The sequence below is a fragment of the Onychomys torridus genome, chromosome 13 (genome assembly GCF_903995425.1).
Source record: "Onychomys torridus chromosome 13, mOncTor1.1, whole genome shotgun sequence".
In the NCBI taxonomy this organism is placed as follows: Eukaryota; Metazoa; Chordata; class Mammalia; order Rodentia; family Cricetidae; genus Onychomys; species Onychomys torridus.
The window spans coordinates 73,121,286-73,147,699 of record NC_050455.1 but is presented as its reverse complement, the minus strand read 5'-3'; the positions used below and the strand labels follow the sequence as shown (position 1 = coordinate 73,147,699).

Sequence of the window (26,414 nt, the reverse complement as noted above, 5' to 3'; positions counted from 1 at the left end):
AGACACATGCACACACAGAGACAGACACAGACATACAAATACAACTCAACAGAATTTGTTCTAAAATGGATTTCTGGGACTTCTAAAAAGAGCCTACTTTTATCTTTTCTTCATTTGTGGTTCTGACAAGAACCATCAGTCACACACAGAAGACATATAAAAATAGGGATATACCTATATTTATTTATCTTATCTTTAGTTTCTTGTTTGCTTTCTTGGGCTGGGGCAGCTGGTTATTTGTCTCTCATCACAAAAAGTGCATTCATGGTCACCCTTCATTCCCCGGGCTGCAGAACAAATTGACTGGACTGATGATCTGCTCTCTGTATGTGTTTCTCTGTGGGCTCTTAGAGACTGGGGAGTGTCCCCGGGACAGGGCCTTGGAGCATTCTGACCCTGAGTACAGAAATAACTATAATAAAAAAAAATGCAAAGCAAAGAAAGGTTGAATCAATTTATTTATGACAAAAATGGTATCTGGCTAGGCATGGTGATGGCACCTATAGTTCCAGCACGTGAGAGATGAAGGCCTGAGGAGTGAGTTTCAGGCCAGCATGGGCTACATAGGAAGCTCAGGCCAACCTGGGCTATTTACTGAGACCCTGTCTAAACAAAGTATTTGAAAATCAGAAGAAATTGTTTTTGTTCTATTCTTTCTTACGTTTTCTGTAGTTGCAAATCTCGATTTACCAATGTCAAACAGTAGCCTTCCAGAAGAAGAAGAAAGGCACCCCCCCCACCCCAAGAAATGACTTACTGGATGAAGCTCCCCAATGATGTATGTTTTAGACAGTTCTCGTGCGTCAGTAGAGTGCCCAACATCCTCAAAGTTCTCGGTAGCATCGCCCCCAGCTTGCTCTCTTAGGACTTCTTCGCCACCAGGATGCTGTTCAAAGGACAGGTTGCATGAACATTAAAAACTTTTCAGGAAAATGAGCTAAAAGGAAATGGTTAGTTTATTTAATCAAATAGCCCACCCCAGAAGTCACAGCTGACAATGGCTGGCTCTAATTGTCTACAACATGGACTATAAGCGTGCTTCTTCACGATCCAGTTCCTCGGTACAGTAGAAACTTCCTCTCATGTTATTTGTCCCCATGCTTCCGACCCAGCAACAGTGTCATAGGGATAGCCTTGATAATGTGATAATTCCTGCGTTGCTTTTCCAGGAAGTTCCCCGAATTCTTCCCCCCCCCCCCCCCGTCATCTGTCCCTAAACTGTCTCTTCAGCCTTCTACTTAAGACTCAGACTTGGGACCCTCTCAGTCTGAGTGTGGACCAAGGAAAGACCATTCATTGGTCAGAGAGAGGTGAGCACAAAGTTTCCCTTCAGGACGCACTCTGTACCACCTATAGCCAGCACTGCTCACTGGACAAGCAGGAAGGCTCGGGACGGGCATGATATTAAGTAACTGCCACCAGTATAAACTGAACATCTACAAAAAAAAGAGAGTCCCCCTTCTACATGGGGATGGGTAGAAGGAACCTTTTATTTGGCAGAAGCATCTTAGTGCTCTTAGTTGTATTAATTGGAAAAGCAAAGGGCAGTCATGCTTCAGGGAGCAGAGTCTAACCAGTGACAAGAGACCTTAGATGGTGAGGCCTAGAGACTCCCCCCGGGTAAGAGTTCTCAGACATACAGAAAGAAAATGCACTTGGTTAAGTCACCCAAAACACTCTGGCAGGAAAGCAAAGCAAGGCAAAGCAAAACAAACAAACAAACAAACAAAAACAAACAAAAAACAAAGCAAACCATTTCTTATATTTTTGGTTATGAGTATAGCCTTTAACGGCTCAGCCACCTCTCTAGCCCCCAAAACCACCTCTTAAATTAAGCTTGAAGATGTACCTAATCAAATTCATCCTGTACTTAAGCAAGTACCTTAGGGTCCATAAGCCACCTCTGTGCAGCTGACTGCAATTAGGACTTGTGTAGCATGAATCTTAGAGGGTCTTATTAATAAAAAGAAATCTGGAGCCAGTTATTGGGGTGAATGCTGGAAGATCAGAGAAGCAGATCAAGCCACAGCTACCTCACCTTGCCAGTTCCTCAGCTGATCCTGTTTCCTCAGACTGGAAGCCTCTGAGTTCTCATCCAGAATGGATCTCAGCTGAACTGCTGCTCCAAAGCATAAAAGCTTAACCAGCTAAAAGCTTCTAGTTTCTGGTCTTCACGCCTTATATACCTTTCTGTTTTCTACCATCACTCCCTGGGATTAAAGGCATGATTCATCATGCTTGGCTGTTTCCTTGAACAGATGGATCTCTGCCTCTGGAATGCTAGGATTAAAGGCGTGTGCTACCACTGCCTATCCTCTATGTTTAATATTGTGGCTGTTCCGTTCTCACCCCAGATAAGTTTATTAGGGTGCACAATATTTTGGGGAACACAATACCACTGCAGACTTCCTTCTTCCCAATGACAGAAAATAACAAGGACACCCACTGTTGTTCAAAGGTGGACAGTTATTCTGCTGTTGAAGCCTGCTCCTTCTTCTTCTTTACTTGGACATGTCTAGCACTAAAGTGTACTGTTTCTTCTTCTTCTTCATAGAAGTCATCACAAGCTACACTGTATGGAAAAAGTCAGGAAGCACAAGCAATAAAATAAAATCAGCTGATAATCTTGCTGTCAAGGGAGCTAGACAAGGAAAGTTACAATCATTATCTTGCGCACTCGCTTTACTAAATACAAAGCGGATGAAGTTCCAGGGCACAGAGACTTCAGCGTCTAGTGTTTACTACATACTCTGTGCGGTGGTTTGAGTGAGAATGGCCCCTATAGGCTCCTAACTTTGAGTGCGTGGCCCCCAGTTAGTGGAACTGCTTGGGAAGGATTAGGAGGTGTGGCCTTATTGGAGGACATGTATCACTGGGGATGGGCTTTGACGTTTTAAAAGGCCACACCAGACCCAGTATCTCCCACTCTCTGCCTGCTGCTGCCTGCAGATCATGATGTAAAGCTTTCAGCTACTGCCCCCATGCCAGTCCTGCCTTCCTCCTGCCATAATAACCATGGACTAACCATCTAAAACTATAAGCAAGCCTCTGACTAAAAATGCTTTCTCTTACGAGTTGCCTTGGCCATGGTGTCTCTTCACAACAATAGAACACCAACTAAGACACTATGGGAACTTGAGAAAATACTAATAGTTGGGGGTTGGAAAGGTAGCTCAGCAGTAAAGAGCATTTGCTACTTGCAGAAAACCAGATTCAGATCCCAGCACTCGTGTGGGGTGGCTCACAACCATCTGTAATTCTAGTGCGGGGAAAGGGGACCTGTACATATGTGGTACATATACATACACTCAGGTTCAACACTTGCATACACATGAAAAAGGAAGAAAACGCTGGTCACAGCTTTGGAGGATACATTTTAAAACACATCAGACACATATCACTGTGTTTAGTAAACATGACAGTGTCTTACTAAACACTTCCCAATATTAGTGTCTGTCCTTAGCATGACTTCTTGCATTGCATAAACATTGCCCTAACTCACTGAGATGCGTTCTGCTCCAGCCATTCTGACAATGAGGAGTAACTGACAAAAATCGAATGCAAACTAGAGGCTCTAGATGCATCTCACAGGTGTGGCAGTGGTAATCAAGACTTTCTGGTTCTGGAACAATCTGGACCTGCCAAACACTGAGCTGACTTAGGAGCAGAAAGGTAAGCAGGTAGGAGATGTGAAGTGACCAAAGTCCCCACAGCCCAGAGGTGACCAGTCCCTCACTACTGCTCCTCAGCTAATGACCTAATTCACAAGTTCCTCAACTTGGGATTCCTGCTCAGCGCAAGAGAGTCTCAGCAGATCTCCTGGAGTCTCACTGTCCACCAGGAACAGCCTGTGTTCCAGGACAACACAACGAGGTGACATCATCACCTCAGTCTGCTACGGAGTCATGGGAATCCTGGAGTGTAAGTGCTACGGTAAAGGACTCACGCATCCCACCTCAATTACACAATAATCTTAACTCAACGGGCTGGGCAAAGGGGGCAGCCCTCACCATATGCTCCCACAGGAAAGGAAGCAAGGGCCGTGTTTGTCTGAAGCTCTGTCTCCAGGGTGGGCCTTGCCTAAATCCATTTGTCACCCAGTTTCCTAAGGGAAGAAAGAAAACACTTTGGGCTATTGGTCTCATAGTAATATCCAGTACTTTCCTTGAAATAAACTATGCATAGAGAAAGTGAAAGTGCTTGCCATGTGAATTGTCTACCCCATGACATCACAATTGTCTGAAGCTTGGCAATTCTTTTGTCGTCTTATTCTTGTTGGTAGGATACACCATAGTTTTCATAAGCACACAAGATAGTTTAAGACTGTAATTACAATTAAAAAAATAAAAATAAAAAACTAGGAGTGCACATAGTGTACATGTCCTCCTATCTTTTAGGCATGTTGTAGAATTTGGCAGTGGCCCACAGAAAAGGCTTTGAAAGAGAGGTGGTGTGGGAGCCCGTTTTCGGCTTCCTCGTGGCTTTACCCAGCAGGTCTGCATAGAGGATGATTGGACCACAGGCCTGAGTGCAGGTGTCTGAAATGGTCTGCACTGGGCTGTGCTGGGGGAAGAGGTCTTTTGCTCCACCCCTTGGCATCTCTATAAATACCCTGGGGCAGAGCTAGTCAGGGCTTGTTGGAATAGATTCCAGGCCCTCTGAGGCTATCCTGTATTTTCTCTCTGTTTATCTCCACACTAAAAAGCCTTCTATCTAATGTTTCCTGCTGCTCTCACTCAAGAAAACTCTGGGGACTGTGGGGTTGGTGGGTAGCCATCCCACAAGGTGTTAGGGTAGCAAGTGCCTGATGATTTTTCTGAATAAGGAAAGCCTCCAATGTATAACCGCACAGAGCCAGGGGACAGGTACACCCACATCAGATGTCTGCCTCCACCCACCCGACTCAGACAGTAGCAGACAGCTGTAGAGCCTGGGAAAGGGGGAAGGGGACACAGGCTGAGTAGAGCGAGACAGTCAATCGTTTCTGCGATTCCCATTTTCACAAAGGAATATTTCATTTTCTGTGTATGTGAAGCTAGTTCATTCGCACGACAAATGCATGCCTTGTGTCCTCAAAAACCAGACTCAAGAGTCAGCACAAAGAGCCCTGGTTCCTGCCTGCAGAGACCACAGTCTAATAGGCAAACGTGAACAACGCTCAACTGTGAACAACAATGGAATGTCACTTCTGAAATCACATGGTGAGTGCCACCAAGATGAAAAAGGAGTGTCACCAATGGAGAAGGAAAACACAGAGACAACTGGAGTTGTGAGGGACAGGGGTTCCAGCAGGAAGTCCCTCTAATGCAGGAGTTCAGGGGCAGGAAGGAAGCCAGCCAGGGACTCAGGAAGGGCTCCCAGGTCTTTTCAAGGATCTTGGTCTTTATTTGGTGAGCAATGGGAAGCCACTGAGAAACATTTCAGAAGCAATGACGGTGAGAATTCAGATTTCACTGTAAGCGTCCTGAGGGCAAGAGAGGGGAGGGTAAGTAACCTAGGCTAGAAAAGCTGACAGCTCCTAGTGTGAAGCAGCCCGGAGATGAAGACGGGAGATGAGGGCATGGGAGCTGGTGCGGGGATCGGGCTGAGACATGAAAGATGTGAGACAGAATAGATGGCAGGGCGTCCAGTCAGTGAAGAGTGACTCAAACACTGATGAATGGACGACCGAATGCTTGGAAGTCCCAAACTACAGCAATGACAGCACTAACTGAAGGAACTGGGAATGGGAATCCCACAGAGACCCGGTCTAAACTGTTGGAAAACCTTGGCAATGCACTCTGTGCACGTATCTTGAGAGATTATAATTCTTTCTGTGTATTTTTGTGAATTCCCAACTTCTTTAGCTGCCCTAATAAACCCTGATCCTGCCAGTACATGAGACCTCTCAGAGATGAGGGGGTATCAATAAATGGTGTTAAACAGCCTTCATTTTTGATCTGGAAAAAAAGGAACTCTGTTTTAAAATACTAAAAGTTGGGACTGTCCATAAATCAAGAAATTTCTTGCCACATCTCCAACTCAGAACGAAGGATACATTCAGGAAGTCATGATACAAGTTACACATTCCTAATCCCCAAATCTCAAATCCAAAAATTTACTGAGTGCTGACATGATACCCCAAATGGAAAATCCTATAATCTGACTTCATGTAAGGGGTTGTAACATAGATACACTAAAATTATATTATAAAATGACCTTCAGGCTAAGTGTGTAAGAAGGGCATGGCTTTGCCATCTATATCCTGCAAGAATGAGGAGCATTCTCAGCAATTAAGCTGTTAACATTCCAGAGATGTCTACACCACCCTGGAGGGATGCACAGTGGTTGTGGAGGGACCCAGGGGAACCCTCCAGAGGTACTTCAGCTACAAGAATGATGCCAATATAGAGCTCAGTCTTCTAAGAAAGAAGAAGAGGCTCCAGTTTGAGAAATGGTGGAGAAATTAGAAACTGACGATATAGCCATGGACAGAGCACCAGGCCGCCATGACAAGATGAGATCTGTGGATGTTCACTTCCTCATCAAGGTCTATACTCAGGAGAATGTGTCTCTTGTTCAAATCCAAAGTTTCTTGGGTAGAAAATTCACCTTCAGGGTTCTAATGTGGACAAGTGTGGCTTGTTGGGTTTCTCAAGCCCAGAAAGATGAGTTAATAATGGTTTAAGAAAATGATACTGAACTTGTTTCAAATTTAGTGGCTTTGATTCAGAGAGCGATAACAGGTTGGTTGGTTTGTCGTTTTTAAAGGACAGCAGAAAAATGTAGGAGACATCTGTTTTTGAAAGAGGAATAGTGCACTGGTCTAGGTTGGACTTTCACATCTACAGAACCAAGGCCCTGGAGTAGAACTCTTAATGCGTGGCACTCATCCACACAACAAAAGGTTTATGATGGAACGCAAAATGAAGTGCATGAGACAAATGGATTTCACACTGGTGAGTCGCACCCCAAGACATTACCATGAATATACAGATATTCCAAGATCAGAGGCCTGAAACACTCTTGGTCCCAAGCAGTTCTAAACTGTATCACAAACAGTTAAAGCCAGCTCCTGAAATTCAGCTAGCTCTCAGCAAAATTTCCACTCATGGATCTCTTCTTGAAATGCTGTCTTTATCTGATATGTTCTCTTAGTCCTTCAGCCCACCAGACACCTGATCCCCAGGTGCAAACTCTGAGGCTCCGTCCTTGGCCCTGCTCCCAGTCAGTGCACTTACAGCCTCTCTCCTGGTGACTGAATCTCCAGTCCACTAACTAATACACTTGAGCAACAACTTCTGCGACTTCACGGTGCCAGGCTCCTAGTACATCCATCTACTTGAAAACTTCACCCAGTGCCCAATGTACATTTCAAGCATAACGTTTCTCTCTCCTGCCCTAAATACACTCTTTCCCAGTTTTTCTGTTCTCAGTTAATGTTGCCATTGTGATCCCTGTTGCTGTGGTCATCTCACTCCTGCTCCAGTGACAGTTTTTCAAATACCGTCCTTGAATTCCAACTCCTCATCTGGCCTCCCTTCCATCCCACACTATGGCCTCGACCCTTCCCTTCACAGCTCACACTGTTACACTTTCAAGTCATATATAAATCTGTTTGCAAAAGTCTTCATGACTCAGACTTGAGCCTGTCCTGTTCACCTGTGTTTGCCACCTACTTCCATGCCTTCAAGTATGTGCCAACTAAACACATGGGATTAGCATAGACCTTGACTTTGAGGATCACTACACACACACCAGCCAGCTAAGGAGCTGAACTTTCTCACCCCAGTGGTTCATACAAATCTCCCTTCTCTGAGCTACATTAGTTCATACCCTTCAGGTCACATGACTTCACACTTAAGTAATAATTCATTAAATTAAAATTGACTTTGTGCAAAGCACTGTGGGGCATATGGGAAAGAGCACCACCCAATCCTATCTGATTGAACAGTGAAACAGGCTCAACCCTGTTAGTAATTGGATGGGAGAAAAATCATTTTTTAAAAAAAAGTATGCGATCTAATCCTGAAGAAACATGTACTTCCTTTGGGCTAAAAGAAAAAAAACAGAAAAACAAAACAAAACAAACAAACAAAACCAGAAGGCCTATGGCCTTCACTGACAGAGCTTAGTTCTAACTAAGATCAGTTCTGACTAATCATGAATGACCCAACAGATCCTAAACATCAGGCATGACTTTGACTTTGAGCAATGTTCCCCAAGAGGCAAGTATGAATGAGCTCTGTGGCTCCCAGGTGCCCATTTCACACAGCAGTTGCAGGATTTTCATCTTGATTAATGTTTAAAAAAAAATAAAAAGTGTACTTCTAGTTTTAGGGTAAAATAGGCTCCAGCTCCACATACCCTCATTCCCCACGCCCGTGTGTGTGTGTGTGTGTGTGTGTGTGTGTGTGTGTGTGTGTGTGTGTGTGTGTAGAATAATCTGAAATATATAAACATTTTGAAATGGTTCAATCAAGCTAATTAACCTATCCATTGCCTCACATACCTGTCATGGTTTTATTGTAGTAAAAACATTTAGAATTACCAAATACACATCGTACTTAGCACCAGTCATCAGATGTTCAATACACCCCCAGAAGAAGAGTCTAATACAAACCAAATGTTTCCTTTGTAGCTGACTCATCCCTGGAAAGGCACAGCTAGGAGAGGACCAGGGACCAAATGGCTCTTCCGTAACTACAGGATGGATATCAGGATCAAGTCAAACCTGTTTTACGATCCTCCCAATCCTAGGACGTGAAGAGGTTCTGAGAAAGTCTGGTTTGCACAATGAGATTAAAGCTTATGTAACATTTCATTCATATTAATTTAAAATAAATTAAGAGTCATTGCTTTGTAATCACTGAAGATCTGAAGTGGTTTCTTAACCTTCTCATCTAACATTTATTTAAGTAACTAATTTAAATTATTAAATGTAAAATATAGCAACATGTATCAGAAATTAGAATTCAAGGGCCTACCTGTAAAAAATGAGAAATGTAAATAAGGTCGGAAAGTAAGCATGAAATGAATGATAGCGATAAACTCAGGCAATGAAGGTCACTTCAGGCAGGAGAATAGACAAGAAAAGAACCCTCACTATTCAGAATGACCAACTGGAGAAGTGGAGCTACCCCTGAGTGCAGTAACTGGGCATCCCAATCAATGGTGTTCGATGAGCTAGTGTGATATTCAAAAATCAAAGGTGTATCTTTGGTTTCCTTAAAAAATGTATGAGTTTTAAAAAGGAGACAATATCACAAACTTGGTCATTACTCCTCACTGAGCAACATTTATCCGTAACAACTTTAGTGCCATTTGCGGACGCTTGGCTGATGCAGATAATTGCTCAAATTCCTGTTTCATCTTTCACTAATAATGCTAACCTAATATTTTTATGTAATTATGTGAGAAATTAGACCAGCTAAATGCACGACCACAACATAAGTTTATCCTCAAAGCCAGCCATGATCCTACCCACCCTACACCTTTCCAAATAAACTCCAGTGACAAGAATTTAATGTGAAAGTACCTAGCCTGGGAAGAGAACACCCATTCCTGGGATTGCTTTCTTCATGAAAGATACCAAAGTTATCAAAGTGGCAATGCAGAATCTCCCTAAGGGACCAGATGATAATGCCATCCATAGCCAGGTTCTAGGAACCTCGGTGAGAGTGCATGTCTCTTGTTTAAGACTACATTGCACAATGGTTTACCCCAGGCCATAAAAAATAATTAACCCAAACATTACAGGCAGAACTGGCTAGCCAGTGTATGTCTGATCCAGTACTGTTCATATGCAAAAACCTAACCCCAGAAGGTCCTCATCTTCACCCCATCCTCTGGCTCTCTGTCAAGTCTCTACTTCAGTAACAACTAGGAGTAAGGACGACACAGTGTGCACCGTGTGACAGCTTTGCCAGGGGGGTGAGAGTCTAATTTCTCATACACAGAAGACAATGAATACTGGAGTGAAACAGAAGAAAGTGTTCTCTAGAGAACAACACTATACGAACATCACACAGCCCTTGAATGCATCTCTTAAACTCATGACTTGGGGTTACTTTTTATGTTACTAGGACAAGAGTGATAAAATATTAGTAAAGTGATATTTCAAACCATTTTTAGAATGAGGCCAGAAGGCAGTCATAAGAGACAGACATATTAGACTCTATGACAGTAGTTCTCAACATTGCTAACGCTGGGACCCTTTAATACAGTTCCTCATGTTGGGTTAACACCTCCCCCAACCATAAAGTTATGTATGCCGCTACTTCATAATTTTGCTATTGTTATGAATCATAATGTAAATATCTGGTATGGATATTGGATATGTGACCCCTGTGAAAGGGTCATTTGACCCCCAAAGGGATCATGACCTACAGGTTGAGAACCACTGCTCTACAAGATCCAGGATTTTTTTTTTAACTGCAGGGAGTAAAATCCATTTCAGATTTTCTGAGACCTAGAAATGGATCTATAAGATCTGATAAAAATAAATTAGATACGGGTTATGATATGGATTATTTGTGTGAGTAATAATTCTTAACACAGAGGCAATGAGCTCAGATGAGGAAAAAATAATGCTGTTAGAGAAGTCAAAATCACTTTAGATTAAAACGTGCAGCCTGCAACTGCCATTACAGAGATACTCTTTCCTCGGTGAAAATAACCTCCAGGCTCGTTCTTTACACCTGTTAGTGTCTGGGGTGCTTTCACATTTCCTCTGGCTTTCAAATAAAAAAAAATTAAGTAGGGCATAGTTTTAGAATTATCTTTGTCAGCTGTGTTTCTCCTTAACACAAATAATTTAATAAAATGAAACTATCTTAAACTTGATCCAGAAGAGTTTTGGTTCAGTGGTTGGTCTTAGTCCCTAGAATGGCTACATTTCCCTGGACTCAGAACACACAGGATAAACTTCCAAACTCAAAGGTCCAAATGTCTCTCCAATGGAAGTGAAAAGGTTTGCATTCTTGTCCACTGGGAGGTCCTCTCCTGTAGTACACAGCTCCAGTCATCAGGCCATTTTCATCACTCCAGACCCTTCTCCATCCTCTTAGAGACAGAGCACTGCTGAATGCTCATCCCAAGTCATTATGACCCTCTCTCATACTCCACTCAGAGCCTTGCAATGGTGACCTCCTGCAGCCACTCAGACGTCTTGTCTTTCTCAACCAAGGGAGCATCTCTACCTATGGTACAGGGGACCAGGCATATCTGGTGAGAGAAGGCTGTGGCTCCAATGTGTTCCTCTTACTCAACAGTACATAAGCTCAGCAGGTGTAAGAGATGCCTCCAGCCTCCCTTTTGGCTGGGTGTCCCACATGATTGAATTCTGGCTAATGGAAGGCAGATGCAAAGGACTACAGAATCTTCCAGAAGTCCTCCCTCCTCTGCCCTATCTTATCTCCTCCATTGCACTGCTGCTGCTAAGCTTGAGGATGAGGACTTTTCCCCACATTGCCTGAAAAGGAAACTACCCACATTGCCTAAAAGGGAACTACAAGTGTGGACTTTTCAGGACAGAACAGTTAACACAGCCCTGAGCAGGAAAGCTACTTGGTTTGACAAGTGAATAAACTCTCATCTCACATGTGCATGGTTATTTGGGTTTCCATTGAGTTTAAATCTAATTCTTACATCAATTACCAGAACTATTAAGAAGCCTTCTGTATTGTTGACTAAACAGTATAGAATAGACATCTAGATAGAAAAACAGGAGGTCAAAGAGCAGGTAAACAAAGGAGTAGAGGTCAAAAATAATAGGTTATTCACGGATGTGTGCAAAGCCTATTATTAGCAAAAAAATTAGTTTCAATAAAGAAAAGTATGAAAGACTAGGTGATTAGAATTACATAAGCACATAGGGTGTTGAAAGCCAGCACGCTGCGGGAGACTAGTGCTAAGGACCACTCTGAGGCCTGAAGAAGAACAAGGCATGACAGATATGCCAGAGGAGCTTTTCCCCACCCAGCACAACAGGCTGAAGGACCCAGCCACACACAGGCTGAAAGCCAGAGCAGAATTGCAGGACAGTGTTGCAATCAAGAGCTGTCTGTCACCCATGCTTGCCGTGAACTAGTCCAGGGCAGCTGGCCTTACAGCAACCACTCCTGGACTCCTGCTAAGTCCAGCCTCCTCTGAACCCAGAGCCAAGCCCAGACACACTCATCTGGGCCAAAGAGCCCTAATCCAAAAAGGCCAAAGGTTAAAAACCCAGAACTGGGGGTTGGGGATTTAGCTCAGCGGTAGAGCACTTGCCTAGCAAGCACGAGGCCCTGGGTTTGATCCTCAGCTCCATAAATAAATAAATAAATAAATAAAACAAAACAAAAAACCCAGAACTGTAGAGATTAAAAGGACCTTCAGGGAAGGACTGTGTGAATTTTACAGGTGAAGAAAATGGGACAAAGAGAACTGGCACAAAGGCCACACTTCGGAAGAAAGGACAGGGCCACAGTTACTGTTCTGAATGTTCAATGCTTTCTTGAAAATGTGAACAACAGAGTAACTTTCTATCCCAAAGGAAAACTTTGAAAACAAAGCTTCTTCATAAATTTCTCTTTAGGGAATTTGGAGGGAAATCACTCCTTTAAATTCAAGAAAACGAAATGCTTACCATCCTAGATGCTCCAGCTAAGAATAATTCAAAGGACAGGCACACACACACACACACACACACACACACACACACACACACACAGCTTTTAACTGACTACAGAATTGCCCCTATAAAAAAGTAGCACTGGCAGAGCCCCAAAGGTAAGCAGACCACACAACATTGTAAATGACGTCAGGTCAGGGTCTGCACTGAGTCTGCTTGACCAAAGACAAGGGCACAACTACAAAAACAAAAAACACTTTGCCACATGAATGCAACTATGTGGTCCAAAAGTCCACCAGTTCTGGAGTTTGAAACAGGCTCTTTCATTATACACACACACACACACACACACACACACACACACACACACACACAGAGGAAAGTCAACAAATTCCCCAAAGCAATGACAAAGCAAAAATGAAAACAAAAACCCACAAAAAGAAAAAACAAATCAGCCAAAAATAAATTAAAAATCACAAACAAAAACTTAATAGAGATTATCTGGAATAGTTAAAACAGAATGAAAAAGAATACAAAAATATTTGGGAAGCAGTTTAAGTAAGATTTAAAATAACAAGACAGCCCAACCAAATGTTTTCTTTCATTTCTGGAGTCTGTTTTTCTAAGACAGCAAATTATGGTAGCTTGGAAGCTGGTCGAGTTCATCAGACTTCTCTGGCTCATTCTGGGCCCTGAAGAGGAGCCAGGACCTCCACGGAACATGAACTCACCTGCTCACCGACTCCTTGCAGGTATAGCCTGAATTCTGAGCCATTCCACGTGGAAGATCTTAGATGGGCTCACATGAGACCCACCTATGCAGTCACCCTGCTGACACACAAGCCTGCCCACTCACTCACTCACCCAGACTCTGAGCGCTACCCCACTTCCTGTGACCAAGGTGGGAAAGCCAAGGGGTGGCTCTGACCGTGTGGGCAAACAGGTAAGTAGCAGGCATTGACAAAATGGCGCAGAGGCAGGGCAGACAAGGTGACAGCGTGAGCAAGAAACAAGGCGGGACATAGGCCTGGGAAGAATATGATGGACTCGTCACAGAGGAACAAGCAGCTGTGTGTAACAATGGAAAATGTGGGCAGATTCATGGGGCAGGATGGGCTCCTCTGCAGCCATAATTAACCTATATAGACTGAAGGAAAAAAAACAAACTCCTCAGAGATTTTGCCTGAGATACCTGCATTTCACAGTAATGCCTCAACATTCCTGTCTGACTGTCTGTCTGTCTGTCTATCTATCTCTATTATCTATCCATTCATCCTCCAAAGTTTCCCATCCCGTCTGTCAGCCTCTAGTTCTCAATCCGTGCCCTTCCCAAGTGTGTATGTAGTGAAAGATCTCAGATTGGGGGGCGTGGTGCTCAGGAAGGACCCTGAGACAAACTAGGGGTAAGGAGCTTATTAGCAGAGTTATCAACACCATGAACTGTCAGACAGAGAGAGACAGCATGGAAGGGACTCTGCAGAGAGGAATCAGGGTCTGTGTGGCACAGTAGGAATCTCTTCTCATACTCTCCTGAGGATAGAGGTTTCACGGTGCAAGCCCACAGCCAGGCTCTTGAGTCGGGGAAGGAGGTGAGGAGCAAACAAGTGACCTTAGGTACCAACCTTTATGTAAATTCCTCCAGGTGAGAGATTCTAGCACCTGAAGTCTGTGAGATGGGGAGCTAGCAAGCCATGTTGAAATAGTGTGCCTGCAGGACCTGTGAGAAGAGGGGAAGGTGCCGTGGCCTGAGGAACAGCTGCAGTTCCATACGTAGCTGTTTCTTCCACATTAAAACACCCCATCTTTGAGGGAAAAAAGGATGCTAAGAGGTTTATGAAACTTACCAGACTCACAGGCCCTGCAGGGTCACACGATAAAGCAACACTTGCTGAGGAAAGGAGATTTTACTCTGAGGTATACAGCTGCCTAAAAGTTCCTGGAGGTGGCGTAGCTTGTGTGAGTCTTCACTCATGCTGGGTGGGCTTTTGGGTGCTGTACCTGCCCAAGGCACCCAAGATCCCTTAAGCAACCCCCTCACTCACACGCCTGTAAGTAACACCAATAAATTCATTGGTTCAACAAGACTTCAATAGGATCATCTCACTGGCCTGTTGTCATGGCTCTTCATGGGGTGAAAAGATATTTCCTTACATCTCCCTAGGAAAAGTCACTCAGCATTCTTCTATTAGCTGGGAAAATATGGGGACAATAGGGTCAAGTAACAGTGACAGATTACATTTAACAAATGCCGACTGTATCAGGAAGTGTTCTGAGAACATGTCAGCCCTTTTAACTGTCTACATATGCCTCCAAGTGGGATATTTCTACCATCATCCAGTTTTAGATGTGATGGGCTAAGCTCAAGATGATGAAGCTCATCAGCGAGAATTTGGGGCAGGAATTCAGGTAGGCTGATTGCAAACCAAGTCTCTACACCACTGTGCAATTGGGAAGAAAGAACTGCCCTGAATTATGCTACCAAGGATCTAAGTCCAGGATGGTCTCTCTGCCCCAAGGAATGCATATCTAATAGCCACTTGCCCTTCCTCCAACCTCTCCACATGTTTTTTGGTGGCATCTTTTCTGTGTCAAGGCTGCCCTTGAGAGCTTAACTGGATTTTGCAAGTATAAAAATATAGTGGTTAATAGTATATTTACGTGTTTTGTAAGTAAGGAGACATTCAGAAAGGAGAGATAATGAAGCAGCTATCACTTCCCAATTAAACCTCCCATGATCACTTATCAAAACTCTTAAAATAGAACATCAAACTGCAAAAAGATTTAAAAGCACAGTATCAAGTCTGGCACCTAAGAGTGTTTAAGTAATAATGGAGCTTCCTTGTTTCCCTACCCCACGACCCCATTCCCTATAAACTGTTGGAAGCCAGTTCTGGCACCAAACCCCAAAGAACCCCATTCTTACCAACTCCCCTCATCATCATCAAGATGATGAATTTAATCAGCTACCACAATTCTGAGAGACCACGAGCAGCCAGACTCCCTGGTAGGGAGACAGATAGGGAAAGAGGCCATGGCTAGGTAATAAATGTGGTGAATCTCCCAGATGGCCAGCTTCTTCCTCAACCTACTGACTTGAGACAAAAGCTGCCTACCAGGGGACTCCTCGTCTCTCAATTCCACTAAGCCATGAGCTCAAGGAGTTCACAGAAACATTACAAAAACCATGACCTCACTCTTGAAGGTCAGTTATGAGGAGGGCACTGGTGTAATACGGGTGCCAACTGTAAGCTGGCAGACAACTAGAGGCTTTCTCTCCTTGAGAAAGGAAAACAAAATTCCTCACCTTTGGAAATAAAATAGGAAGTGTTTGGACTAAAACATTCCATGAGTCAATGATAATTTTATGCTTGGTCAGTGTGCCCTGACCAATACTTTTAATCCACCATTACTAAGCCCATTTCATTAGATAAAATGAAGCAAGTAAAGATTCCTGAAGGGCAAGTTCTGACGTAATGACTTTGAAGTCGAGGGAAGATAGGCTAGGGCCAGGCCTGCTTCCCAGGGACAGAACCACACACAGATGCCATCAGGCTGGGGTGTTCACAGTAGACTTCTTGACTGACTACCCAATGTCATTAAGATTAGCAAAGCTACCAAAACCAGGGGGCAGAGGCAGATGACTGTAACTTGAAAGAGGCTGTTGGTAGACCTAGAGTCAGAAGAACCAAAACTACCTGTCCCCCTGCATCGACACCAGAGGCCTGATAGTGGCATCATTCTATCCTCCCTGCTTCCCCTTCCATACTAAACCATTAGGGCCCCTTCCTTTTTAAGTGTTAAGAATAATAAATGGGCGGAGAAGTGGTGGTGCACACCTTTAATCCCGGCATTTGGGAGGCAGAGGCAGGCGGGTCTCTGAGTTCAAGGCCAGCCTAGTCTACTGAACAAGTTTCAGGACAGCCAGAGCTGTTATACAGAAAAACCCTGTTTCGGAAAAACAAACAAACAAACAAAAAATAATGAATGGGGCTGAAATCTGCAGGTGGGCAAGGGAAAAATAAAACAAGCTGCCAGGAAATTACTCAATCCAGCCATTCTATATGAACTTTCTTCTATTTTATACTTTTAAGATTACATACATTCAATCAGTTCATACATACTGAGTCCCTTCTCCATGCAGGATTATTCTAGGACTTAGGAGATACCTATGACTAAGACTGGAAAGCTCCAGGGCTCACAGAGGGCATCCTTTACTAGGAAACAGATATGCAACAATATAACAAACATAATAAAATAAGCAAATCAGTGTTTCAGAGTCACATACTATAGAAAACAAATACAAGGCTAAGGGTGTAATTCAGTGGTACAGCAACCGCTTGGCATTTCCGAAGCCATGATTTGATCCCTAGCACTGAGGAGAGGGAGAGACAAAAAGAAAGGCAGGCTAAGGAATTCAGGGATCTAGACAGGCTTCCAGCTTGAATAATTTGGTCAGGATAGGCTTTGTCTGTCTGTCCATTGTTTTGAGATCTCATTCTGTAGTTCAGGCTACCCTGGAATGGACTAGGAAGCCTACACTGGTCTCAAGTTCATAGCAGCCCTAGCTTCTGAAGTGCTGGGAGGCTAAGTGGGAACCACCACACCGGTTCGATGGGGTGACAACTAGCTAATACTCGAAGAGGACAAAGGAGTGAGCTGTATGGATATTCTCAAGGGATATTTTTCCCATGCAAAGAACTTAGAACGGGTCATTCTTTCAGTACCGTGCTAAGAACACTCTACCTAAATCTAACCTCTTCAAAAAAAAGGTTTCTGTGATCCATTTTGAGCTAATGTCCATAAAATGTGAGGTTTAAAACAAGATTTATTTATGTTTTGACCACTGATACCCAGTCATTCCAGAATCATTTGCAGAAGACTGCTCTTTCTCCATAAAACTGCCTTTATATTTTTGTGAAAAGTATCTGTGCAAGTCCATTTTTGGATTTTTCTATTTCTATCCCACGATCTACATATCTGTCCCTCTGCCGGCACCACACTCTCCAGAATACTGTGGCTACAACCTAAGATTTTTAATTAGGTGAAGAATTACCCATGGAGGGTTTGAATGGAATAAAGTCACACACACAGAGATGGCTTTACTTCTAAAACGTCAATCTATTGTGATGAGCAAATTCAGGGTCATAGAGACCTGACCAGTCATGAGATGTCAGAGGTCAGACCACTGAGAACAGCAGGGGCAGTAAAAGATGGTCAGATTCTAACTTCAAAGTGAAAGACAAGCCAACAGAATATTCTAGTGGGTTTAATGTGAAGCATAAGAGACTCAAGATTGGGGAACACAGCTGCCATCCACTGACACAGGAAAGGATGAAGATAGGGGATTGGAAACAGAAAATCAGGTGCAGTTTCTCAGATGTTAGGTTTGAGAAGCCTATCAGATACCCAAGTGGAGACATGAAATAAACCGGCATACATGAGGCCAGCACTCAGGAGAGGGGCCTTTCTGGCCTGGTTATAATAATCCAGAAGTCATCCATATGTTGAAAGCTGTGACATTGGACAAGATGATCCAGGAAGAAGGAAAACACCCCTGGCCTTAGGGTCTCCAGTCCTGAGGTCAGAGAGAGGAGGAAAAGGAAGAGGAGGAGGCCGAAGGGGTGACCCTGGAGCTAGGAGAGAGCTGGGAGATGGTATCCAGGAAGCCAAGCAGGAAACAACTACATGACATTCAGCTGACACAGGAACACCTCAGGAGACCTCAGCAGGAGCAGTTGTAAAACACTCACGGGATTTTAAGAGAAAAGAGCAAACAAACCAGAGAGTGGAGCTCAGTGGTTCGAGAAATCAGGGTTGACAGGACGTTCAAAGGCTGCAAAGGGAACAAATTCTGAGGAGACATCGGGGAAGTGTCCACAGAAGCCATGCATATGTACATTTTAAGATGGGGTGGGGGGGGTCACCGTGTTAAATAATGAAGAGAATGGCCCAGGGGAGGGGCTCAGAGGACAGAACTTGTTTATGCAGAATAGAACACAGAAGGTGGCGAAGAAATGTCGTGTCATCAAATGAGAAAGTAGAATCCAGAGGAAACACAGCAGCCCTGGCTTTGACAGGAAGGGGCAGGAGAGTGTCTCCGAGTGTGCTCAGTGTGGGCTAAAGTCCACTCTGTCTTGCAGCACAAGACCCGGCTCAAGTGTTTTTTGCTCTGCGGTCATTTAACAATCCAGGTTTTCACAACAAAGTCCCAGAAGTGCTGAGTGAGAAATCCCTCAGGACAGAATTTCACCAAGTGTCTATGATGAAGAAGAGACCCTAACACTGCCACTGATTACCATGAGTGGGAAAGGGGTGGGTGAAATATGGCAGCAGTATAGCGTGAGTGGGCAGTGAGGTCCACAGGAGGCTCCCCCTCCACCACGGGATTATCTATTTGCCGAGCAGTCACTATGTCCAGGGCAGACAGCGCTGAGCAGACACACATGCAGCCTGCCATCTACAAGACGGAGCACAGCGACCAAGGAACTGCCAGGTACTGACAGATGTCACCGTTAGCAGGCACAGAAAACAAGAAAGTAAGACAGAACATTGTCCTTTCTGTGGAGCTAAAAGGGTCAGCGACCAGGAAAAGAGAGGACAGGTAGAGAGAAAAGAACAAAGGTCTGGGGCACACACAAGTCTTGCTGGTACAAAGGCAAGGTGGGCAGGAGATAGAGTTACCACCTGAAGTGAAGTGAAGAGCCACAGGCAGGGCCCCATCGCCATTGAACTGGGCAGAGATGGGATTTTATTCTAAATGCAATGGGAAGGGATCCCAGAAAGAAATGACCATCTTTCACAAGATGGAGTTTAGTTTTCTTCTGGAAAGTACATTCCTTCGTGTAATGCTAGCATGTGTTACTAGTGAAAGCTCACGGTGTCACCACCAAGCTGAACAAAACCAAAAGCTTGCTCCAGAGGCCTGGGCAAGAGGGGCTGAAGACGCAAGGGTGTCGGCGCCACTGACCCAGAGTCCAGACAGCGAAGGGTGTCCCAGCCACTCCTGCAGTGGTGCGACAGATCCACAGGAGAGGACTGCCAGGTGGAAGGAAGCTGAAGAGGGAAGGGGAAGAGAAGGCAGGAGGGCAGCCAGACACACCCAGGGACTGGTCAGAGCAGCAGCTTCACCAGGGGTTGGTCTTCCAAGGGCAGTCACTGGCAGGTCCTTCTCCAGAATCTCCACAGCCTCCTCACACATGCCTGACACGTGGGAACTGTTCCTCTCTGGATGAAAATCACTCGGATGGTTAAGCCAGGATTGGGGCAAAGATCCCCTACCCAAGAATAAACCAAGCAAGACTGGACGACTCCTGTGAGAAACAGAATGGATATGCTTCCCTTCCCTTCTAGAAAGCTATAGGAAAAAAACGACAGACAGGAAGAAGACGTGTGTGTGTGTGTGTGTGTGTGTGTGTGTGTGTGTGTGTGTGTGTGTAGTGTGTGTGGTGTGTGTGTGTGTGGTGTGTGTGTGTGGTGTGTGGTGTGTTGTGTGTTGTGTGAGTGTGTGTGTGGTGTGTGGTGTGTGTGTTGTGTGAGTGTGTGTGTGTGGTGGTGTGTGTTTGTGTGTGTGGTGTGTGTGGTGTGTGTTTGTGTGTGTGTGTGTGTGGTGTGTGTGTGGTGTGTGTTTGTGTGTGCTGTGTGTGTTTGTGTGTGTTGTGTGTATGTGGTGTGTGTGTGTGTTGTGTGGGGTGTGTGTTGTGTGTGTGTGGTGTGTGTGTGTGTGTGTGTGGTGTGTGGGGTGTGTGTGTGTGTATGTATGTGTGTGTGTGTGTATGTGTGTGGTGTGTGGTGTGTGTGTGTGTGTGGTGTGTGGTGTGTGTGTGTGGTGTGTGTGTGTGTGGTGTGTGTGTGTGTGTGTGTGTGTGTGTGTGTATGTGTGTGTGTGATCTTTCACCTCGTTCGATCTCTGCTTCACAGCTTGCCTTATTCTCTCCTTGTTTCAGAAACCTCAGAAAGTAAGGGCACTCCAACCATGGGCTATGATTTCATTGAAAACTGTACTGGTTATCCTCCAAACACTACAGGGAGAGCAGAGTGCAGGCTGTACTCCTTCACACAGCAAACATGACAACTTATAAGGGAAATATGTTTTCCAAGTGCTGGGGATCAAACCCACAGCCTTGAGCACGCTATATAATACTCTGCCATTAAACCATATCCTCACCCCAAGAAGACAGTAATCACAATGTAATCATGTGAAGTGGGCATGGTGGTACACACTGGTAATCCCAGCACTCAGGAGGCTGAGGTAAGGGCATCACATGATGAAGGCCAACCTGTTAAGACCTGTCTCATAGTAAAATAAAATAGCAAGGAGTGGGACATCGCTCAGTGGCTTGTCTGGCATGCTCAAGGCCCAGAGTTCAATCCTCAGTACAAAAAGACGAAACACAAATAACAGTAACAACAACAAAAAAAACCAACATTTTTAATTGTCTGAGCACCTTCTCTTTACACATTTTTCATGTATATTATTTTTCCCAATGTCCTAAGACCAGAACCAGACTTGCCACTGCAGCCCAACGTGTTCCCAGAAGTGGAGGAGGACCCGAATTATTCAGATCCTGTTACACAAGAGACGAGAAGTACTGTGGGTTGTCTCCTACAGTGTTTTTGGAGTCTTCTAGAATAACAGATATCCATATTAAGTAGTGATTAGTGTCTTAACGGTCCCTGCTTCACCCCTACTGGCCTGTATAACCTGTTTTACTTCCTTATTTATAAATTTTTCATCACCTTACAAACAAAAAAAATGAGATTTAGGTCCTGGAGTGTGATATGGTGCCTTTGTTTTGTTTTGTTTTTTACTGTTTTAAAACAAAACTGGAATCTCTTTTCAGAAAATGTACACATCCCTGAAAAACAGTAGAAATACCTAAAAGACATGCAGATGCAGTCCCCAGGTGGCCTTGCATGGTGTTACTTTGCTACCTGTTTACCCAGAATGCCTAACCCACCGCCATTACTGAGGGTTCCTTCATATGTCTATGGAAGATAAGCAGCCACAAAAAGTAAAATGTGACAATAAAATTTCATTAAGACTACCAAAAGCCAATATGAGTCAGAAGCTAACAGCTTCTGCAAGGCAGAATGCTTTCAAAGTCCATTCAAGGCTCAGTTTAAAAACAGCAGGATCTCAGGATCACTAGAAAATGTTCTATGGGAGGAAGGTCAACCTGCCTCACAACACGGTCCAGGAGATGTCTATGTACAAACACCCACACTGCCCAGAACACAAAGGTAACTAACAGGATTATTACACGATGCTTTCTTCCCTCCCTCCACAGCTCTGCTAAAACCTGGCCTGACCACAGAAGGGGGAAATGCAAACTTGTTCTTTGGCCCTAAACACCTGTTTTCATTCCAAACAATGATCTCTCAAATTTCTATAATCATTAACCTGGTTAATAACATGATCTGATATGACAAGACTCAATTTCACAAAAATAAACTAAAATCCTAGGGGTCAGGACTAGAAAAAAAGGGGGGGCATTAAATCTATAGGAAATGAGGCTTATAACCCTGATGGCAGGCACCAGATAGGAATCCAACACCCGCTGCTGTTTAGATTGCCTTTATATCAGCCTGCCCTCCCTCTTGGATTTCTACCCATCCTCTGAACCTTAGAACATTATTTCAGGAAGACAGAGTTCACATTGCACAAGTAACCTTTGATCTGTGTTCTTGACTAGAAAGATAGTTTTTCTGATACTCTCCTATTTCAAGATTACCTTCTGGATTTACACGTTCCCCAAAAACACAGCTCAAGCACTCAACCACACATGACACTACAAAAGGGAAATCACAGCCCAAGTCTGTCCCCGAATGCAGTTTACAAATGAGCAGAAACATTCACCTTGATTTGTGGTTAGCAAACACTGTTTTTGTTGTTGCTGCTGTTTTCTAGTTTTGGTTTCTGGAGACAGATTGTCTCTGTTGCCCAGGTTGGCCTCTCTAACTCTTGACCATTCTCCTGCCTCTGACTCCTGAGTCCTGGACATGCTGAGATTACAGGCTTGCACATTACACTAGTCAACGCTTTAATTCCTTTGTCAGCTGCAAGCAGGCACTGCTACAGTCTCCCCTTTATACGTGAGGGATCTAAGGCACAGAAGAAGATAGACAGCAGAGCAAGAACCAAGCAACAGCACAGCACACGCTTCCTCACAGAAATGAGGTATTCTCAGAGGAGGAGAAGATAGCCCAGGAGCACATGCCTGCAGGGACAGTGAATCCAGAGCTTGTGGAGACACAGCTCCAGATGGCAGAAAGTTCATTTGGAGGTATGGAGGCTGCTCCTCCCCGACCCCTTTTTATCATCTGTAAATTAGCAAGGATAGACTAGTCTTCAGTTCATGTGCTTCATGAAATTTCTGGAGCCTTGAAATGTAGACGAAAGAGAGGGAAGGGCAAGAAATTGGGGCAGAGGGCCAGACACTCTGGGTCTTGCAAAATGTTTTTGTTTTAAACCAAAACCAGTGATAAACTGCATAGACCTAACAAAATAATTGAAACTCGAGGAATCTATACAGAAAAAAAAAAACTGTCTGGGAGCATTCCTCACAGCTGAGCTGAATGAAATGAGTGTGGAAGCTGTAACCCAAATGGACAGAGGCAGCCATCTTCAGAGGCCTTACAACTCTGGCGCACACAGAGCCAAAAGGCAACACTACCCTGGGGGTGGAAAGCCAGTGATTAGGACACTGTGTACAACAAGCAGTCATAAGAAGTAAAAGCCAGCTACAAAAATGTCAAGAGGAGAAACATGTGGACACCAGGCGGAATCTGGATAAACTAAGAAGCCTGATAGTCACGGAAATGCTCCTGCTACATTCCAACATGCTAGGACATTCACACAGTGAAAGCAGGGGTAAGAAAAGTAGATAGGTCCCTTGGTCCCTCCAACCCTTAAGTCAACAGGACCCAACCACTCCCTCTGTGTCTCCCAAAACTCAACTATCTCCATCATCTCTTTAGCTCACTGGCTCCCAGGGAGCTTCCCCACATTGCTCAAGAAGCATTCTTCCCAAGCCATGCTCAAAGATGGGGTGCTGATAACTTGAGGAGAACAAAGGATTTGTTTTCCAGCTTGTTTCCCAACTGAGTGGCTGCTTCTTAGCTCTTCAGCGGAGCCCAGAAAACCTGTAGGATTCTCTCACCCTTTCTTGCCTCATGAGAAAAAAACAAGAGAATAAACAGTTTTGAGTGTAATTTAATCATCTCTTCCTTGTTAGCTACTTCAAAGATCTACTTCTAAAAGTCATATACAATGTATTTTAGGGCAGCGATTCTCTATCAGGAGCAACTACATGTCTTGTGGGACATTTGGCAGGATCTGGAGACAGTGTTGGTTGTCACTGTTAGGACAGGAGCACTTAGGACAGACATCCAGTGAGCACAGGACAGCGACCTAAAAAAATCAACAGTACCAAGGTCTAAAGACCTTGTTTGAGAGGACAATGGGACAAGTTAAAACAGCTTTATAGTATAAAATACCCCAATGTTTTGTTTTGTACAAATGGTTCACTTCATTATAGATACAAAGTCAAGGGACACATTGTATCATAAAATTCCAGAATCCAGAATTATACATATCATGCAAAGGAGCTAAAGTGACAGTTCCATGTGAAGAATCAGTCACCACATGGGTTCATAATGCAGGGAAACCTGCTCTGGGATCAGCAGAAGAGAGGCAGATCTGAGCCCAACTGCAATCCACTCCCAATTAAATTGGAACCCCATTTTATCATTAACAGTCAATTATTTTACCAAGAAACATCAACTCCAAACTTTCAAGTTTTTCCTGTGTTTAACATTCTCTGCAAAACAAATGTCTCTCGATGTAAATTTTAATCTAGCTGACTGAGTCTAACCCTAACCCTAACTTTTGCCCAGCCCACAAACAAAACACATGCAAATCATCCCCACCAATAAGCATTCTTATTTATTGGGAAGAAGTGGGATGTAGAAATTGTGTTGTGACTCAAAACGCCATCAAAGCAAAAGTGTGTCCCGAAGGAATAAAGATTAAAAACTACAAAATGTCCCTTGGTCTGTACAGCAAAAACTACAACTTTGCGACCAGCATTGTCAAAGTAAGTGTCTTCCTCTAAATTAAACCATTTTACAACTTCAGAAGTAGCTTAAGGCTGAAACTCCAGTTTTCTGACTGTACCATGCTGCCTACTTGCCTTCCCTTGTATTAGCTCAAAGTACAGGTAGGGAGTCATCTGGTCACCCACCAATCAGGCACTGGAGCTCTAGCACAAGTCACTACAGCAGTAAGATTGTCAACATTCACTCTCTGCTGAGTGAACACTGGTGAACATATGGGTCTGGACTTCAGCGTGGCCCTGGGGGTGTCCCCTCCTGGATTTCTGACCCTCTGGAACCCCACACCTCTTCAGAAAAGCGGTCTCCAACCGGCTGTTATTAGAAGTGCATTCGGAAATCGAGGGGTTCTCTGTTCCACAAGGAGAGAGGGCCTTATATGCAAACACAAGAAGGCAAAAAAGAAAAAGGGATTTTTTAAAATCCTTACTCAGTTGTGCCTTCTCCTAGCAAGTGGGTAGCATTTATTCAGGACACTCCTGAGCACCTGGTAGGAATCCAGCTCTGGCCCGCAAATACTCCGCCCGTAGCAGCCTGCAAAAAACCGCTCACACTGCTCAGATGCTTCCCAACCTCCCAGAGACATGCCCAGATGTGCAAACCCAAGACTCTCAGGAGCACAGACACCGGTGTGCACATGCAGGTGAGCATGCTCAGAAGCTAACACAAGTGTGCAGACGCGGAGGGCCCTCCTAAATGTACGCAAACACTCACAGATAACGTATATTCAGACATCGGTCCCAGGTCACGCCGGGGAGACCCAAAACCGGGGCCACCCTCCTCGCGCCCCACTGGAGCGTGCGTGCCCAGCTCACCTCTTCCAGAAACTTGGTCAGATCGTACACCTTGTGGTGCAGGATCACCCAAGTGCTCTTGCTGTCTTTGTGCTTCTGAATCTCTTCCAGGGTGTAGTACTTCACATCTTTGTTTGCCTGCCCGGCCATCTCGGAACTGTGAGCCTCCCGGGCCCTGCAATACAGCAGTGCAGGATGGTGCGCTACTCAAGTGTGAGCCGCCACCGCCCGGGACATTCCCAGCCTTACCGGGACCGAAGCCCAGGACCGTGAGGTGGCGCCTCTAACTGGGTAGGGACCGCATGGCCTCCGGGGATTGGCCAGTATGGTGCACCGCCCTCAGTCGACGCCCTTCTTCAGTCCAATCACGCCCCCCAGCCCAGCATGCGGATATTGATTGGTTACAAGAAGTGCCCTTCACAATCACCCGCTGAGTGCGCAGAGGATGGGGAGAGGCTTTTCTGCGTCTGCGCAGGAGGTAGCGGGTGGGGTCAGTTGGCGCTGGTGAGCGCAGATCAGAGGTTTGAGCACCAAACTGAAGAGGAAGAGGCAGGGCCAGGGCAAACTCTAACCCCAGCCTTAGGTCCTTCCCTTAGGCCCCGACCTCCACGCTAACTCCTCGCGTATTTCCTAACCAAATGGGCCCTACGCCCTAATAATCACTTAGAACAAAAATTGCAGTGGACCAAGTCCACAAAGTGACCCTCCGTGGGGAGACCCTTAAGCACAGGGGATATGAAAGAGCCCCTTACACAAGTGCCATAGCTTAAGCCCTTGAATCAAATGTGTGGCCCCAAATAATGAGCCATGCAGTTTGCTTCACTGGTACCTGCATAGGGTTAGGGATGGCTCACATAACAGGCAAAGACTCTAAGGAAATTACTCCGTAAAAATTAGTAAACAATAATTTCTGTAAC

The 26,414-nt window shown here is 44.6% G+C and overlaps 1 protein-coding gene and 1 pseudogene across 2 annotated transcripts in view; one reads left to right on the top strand and one right to left on the bottom strand.

Moving 5' to 3' along the window:
- The window catches only part of LOC118594819 (cytochrome b5), a 33,510-nt gene extending 7,708 nt beyond the window's left edge, over positions 1–25,802 (bottom strand). Inside the window, exons 1-2 of one of the 2 annotated variants that reach the window (XM_036205023.1) lie at positions 25,519–25,802; positions 758–886 (exon numbers count right to left, since the gene is read on the bottom strand). In XM_036205023.1, coding sequence (XP_036060916.1) covers positions 758–886; positions 25,519–25,647 — 258 coding nt within the window. In that variant the 5' untranslated portion in view covers positions 25,648–25,802. The remainder of the gene's footprint in view (positions 1–757; positions 887–25,518) is intronic. The other variant, XM_036205022.1, reaches the window with a different exon arrangement.
- LOC118594932 lies at positions 6,253–7,471 on the top strand (annotated as a pseudogene).
- Positions 25,803–26,414: the final 612 nt, after the last annotated feature.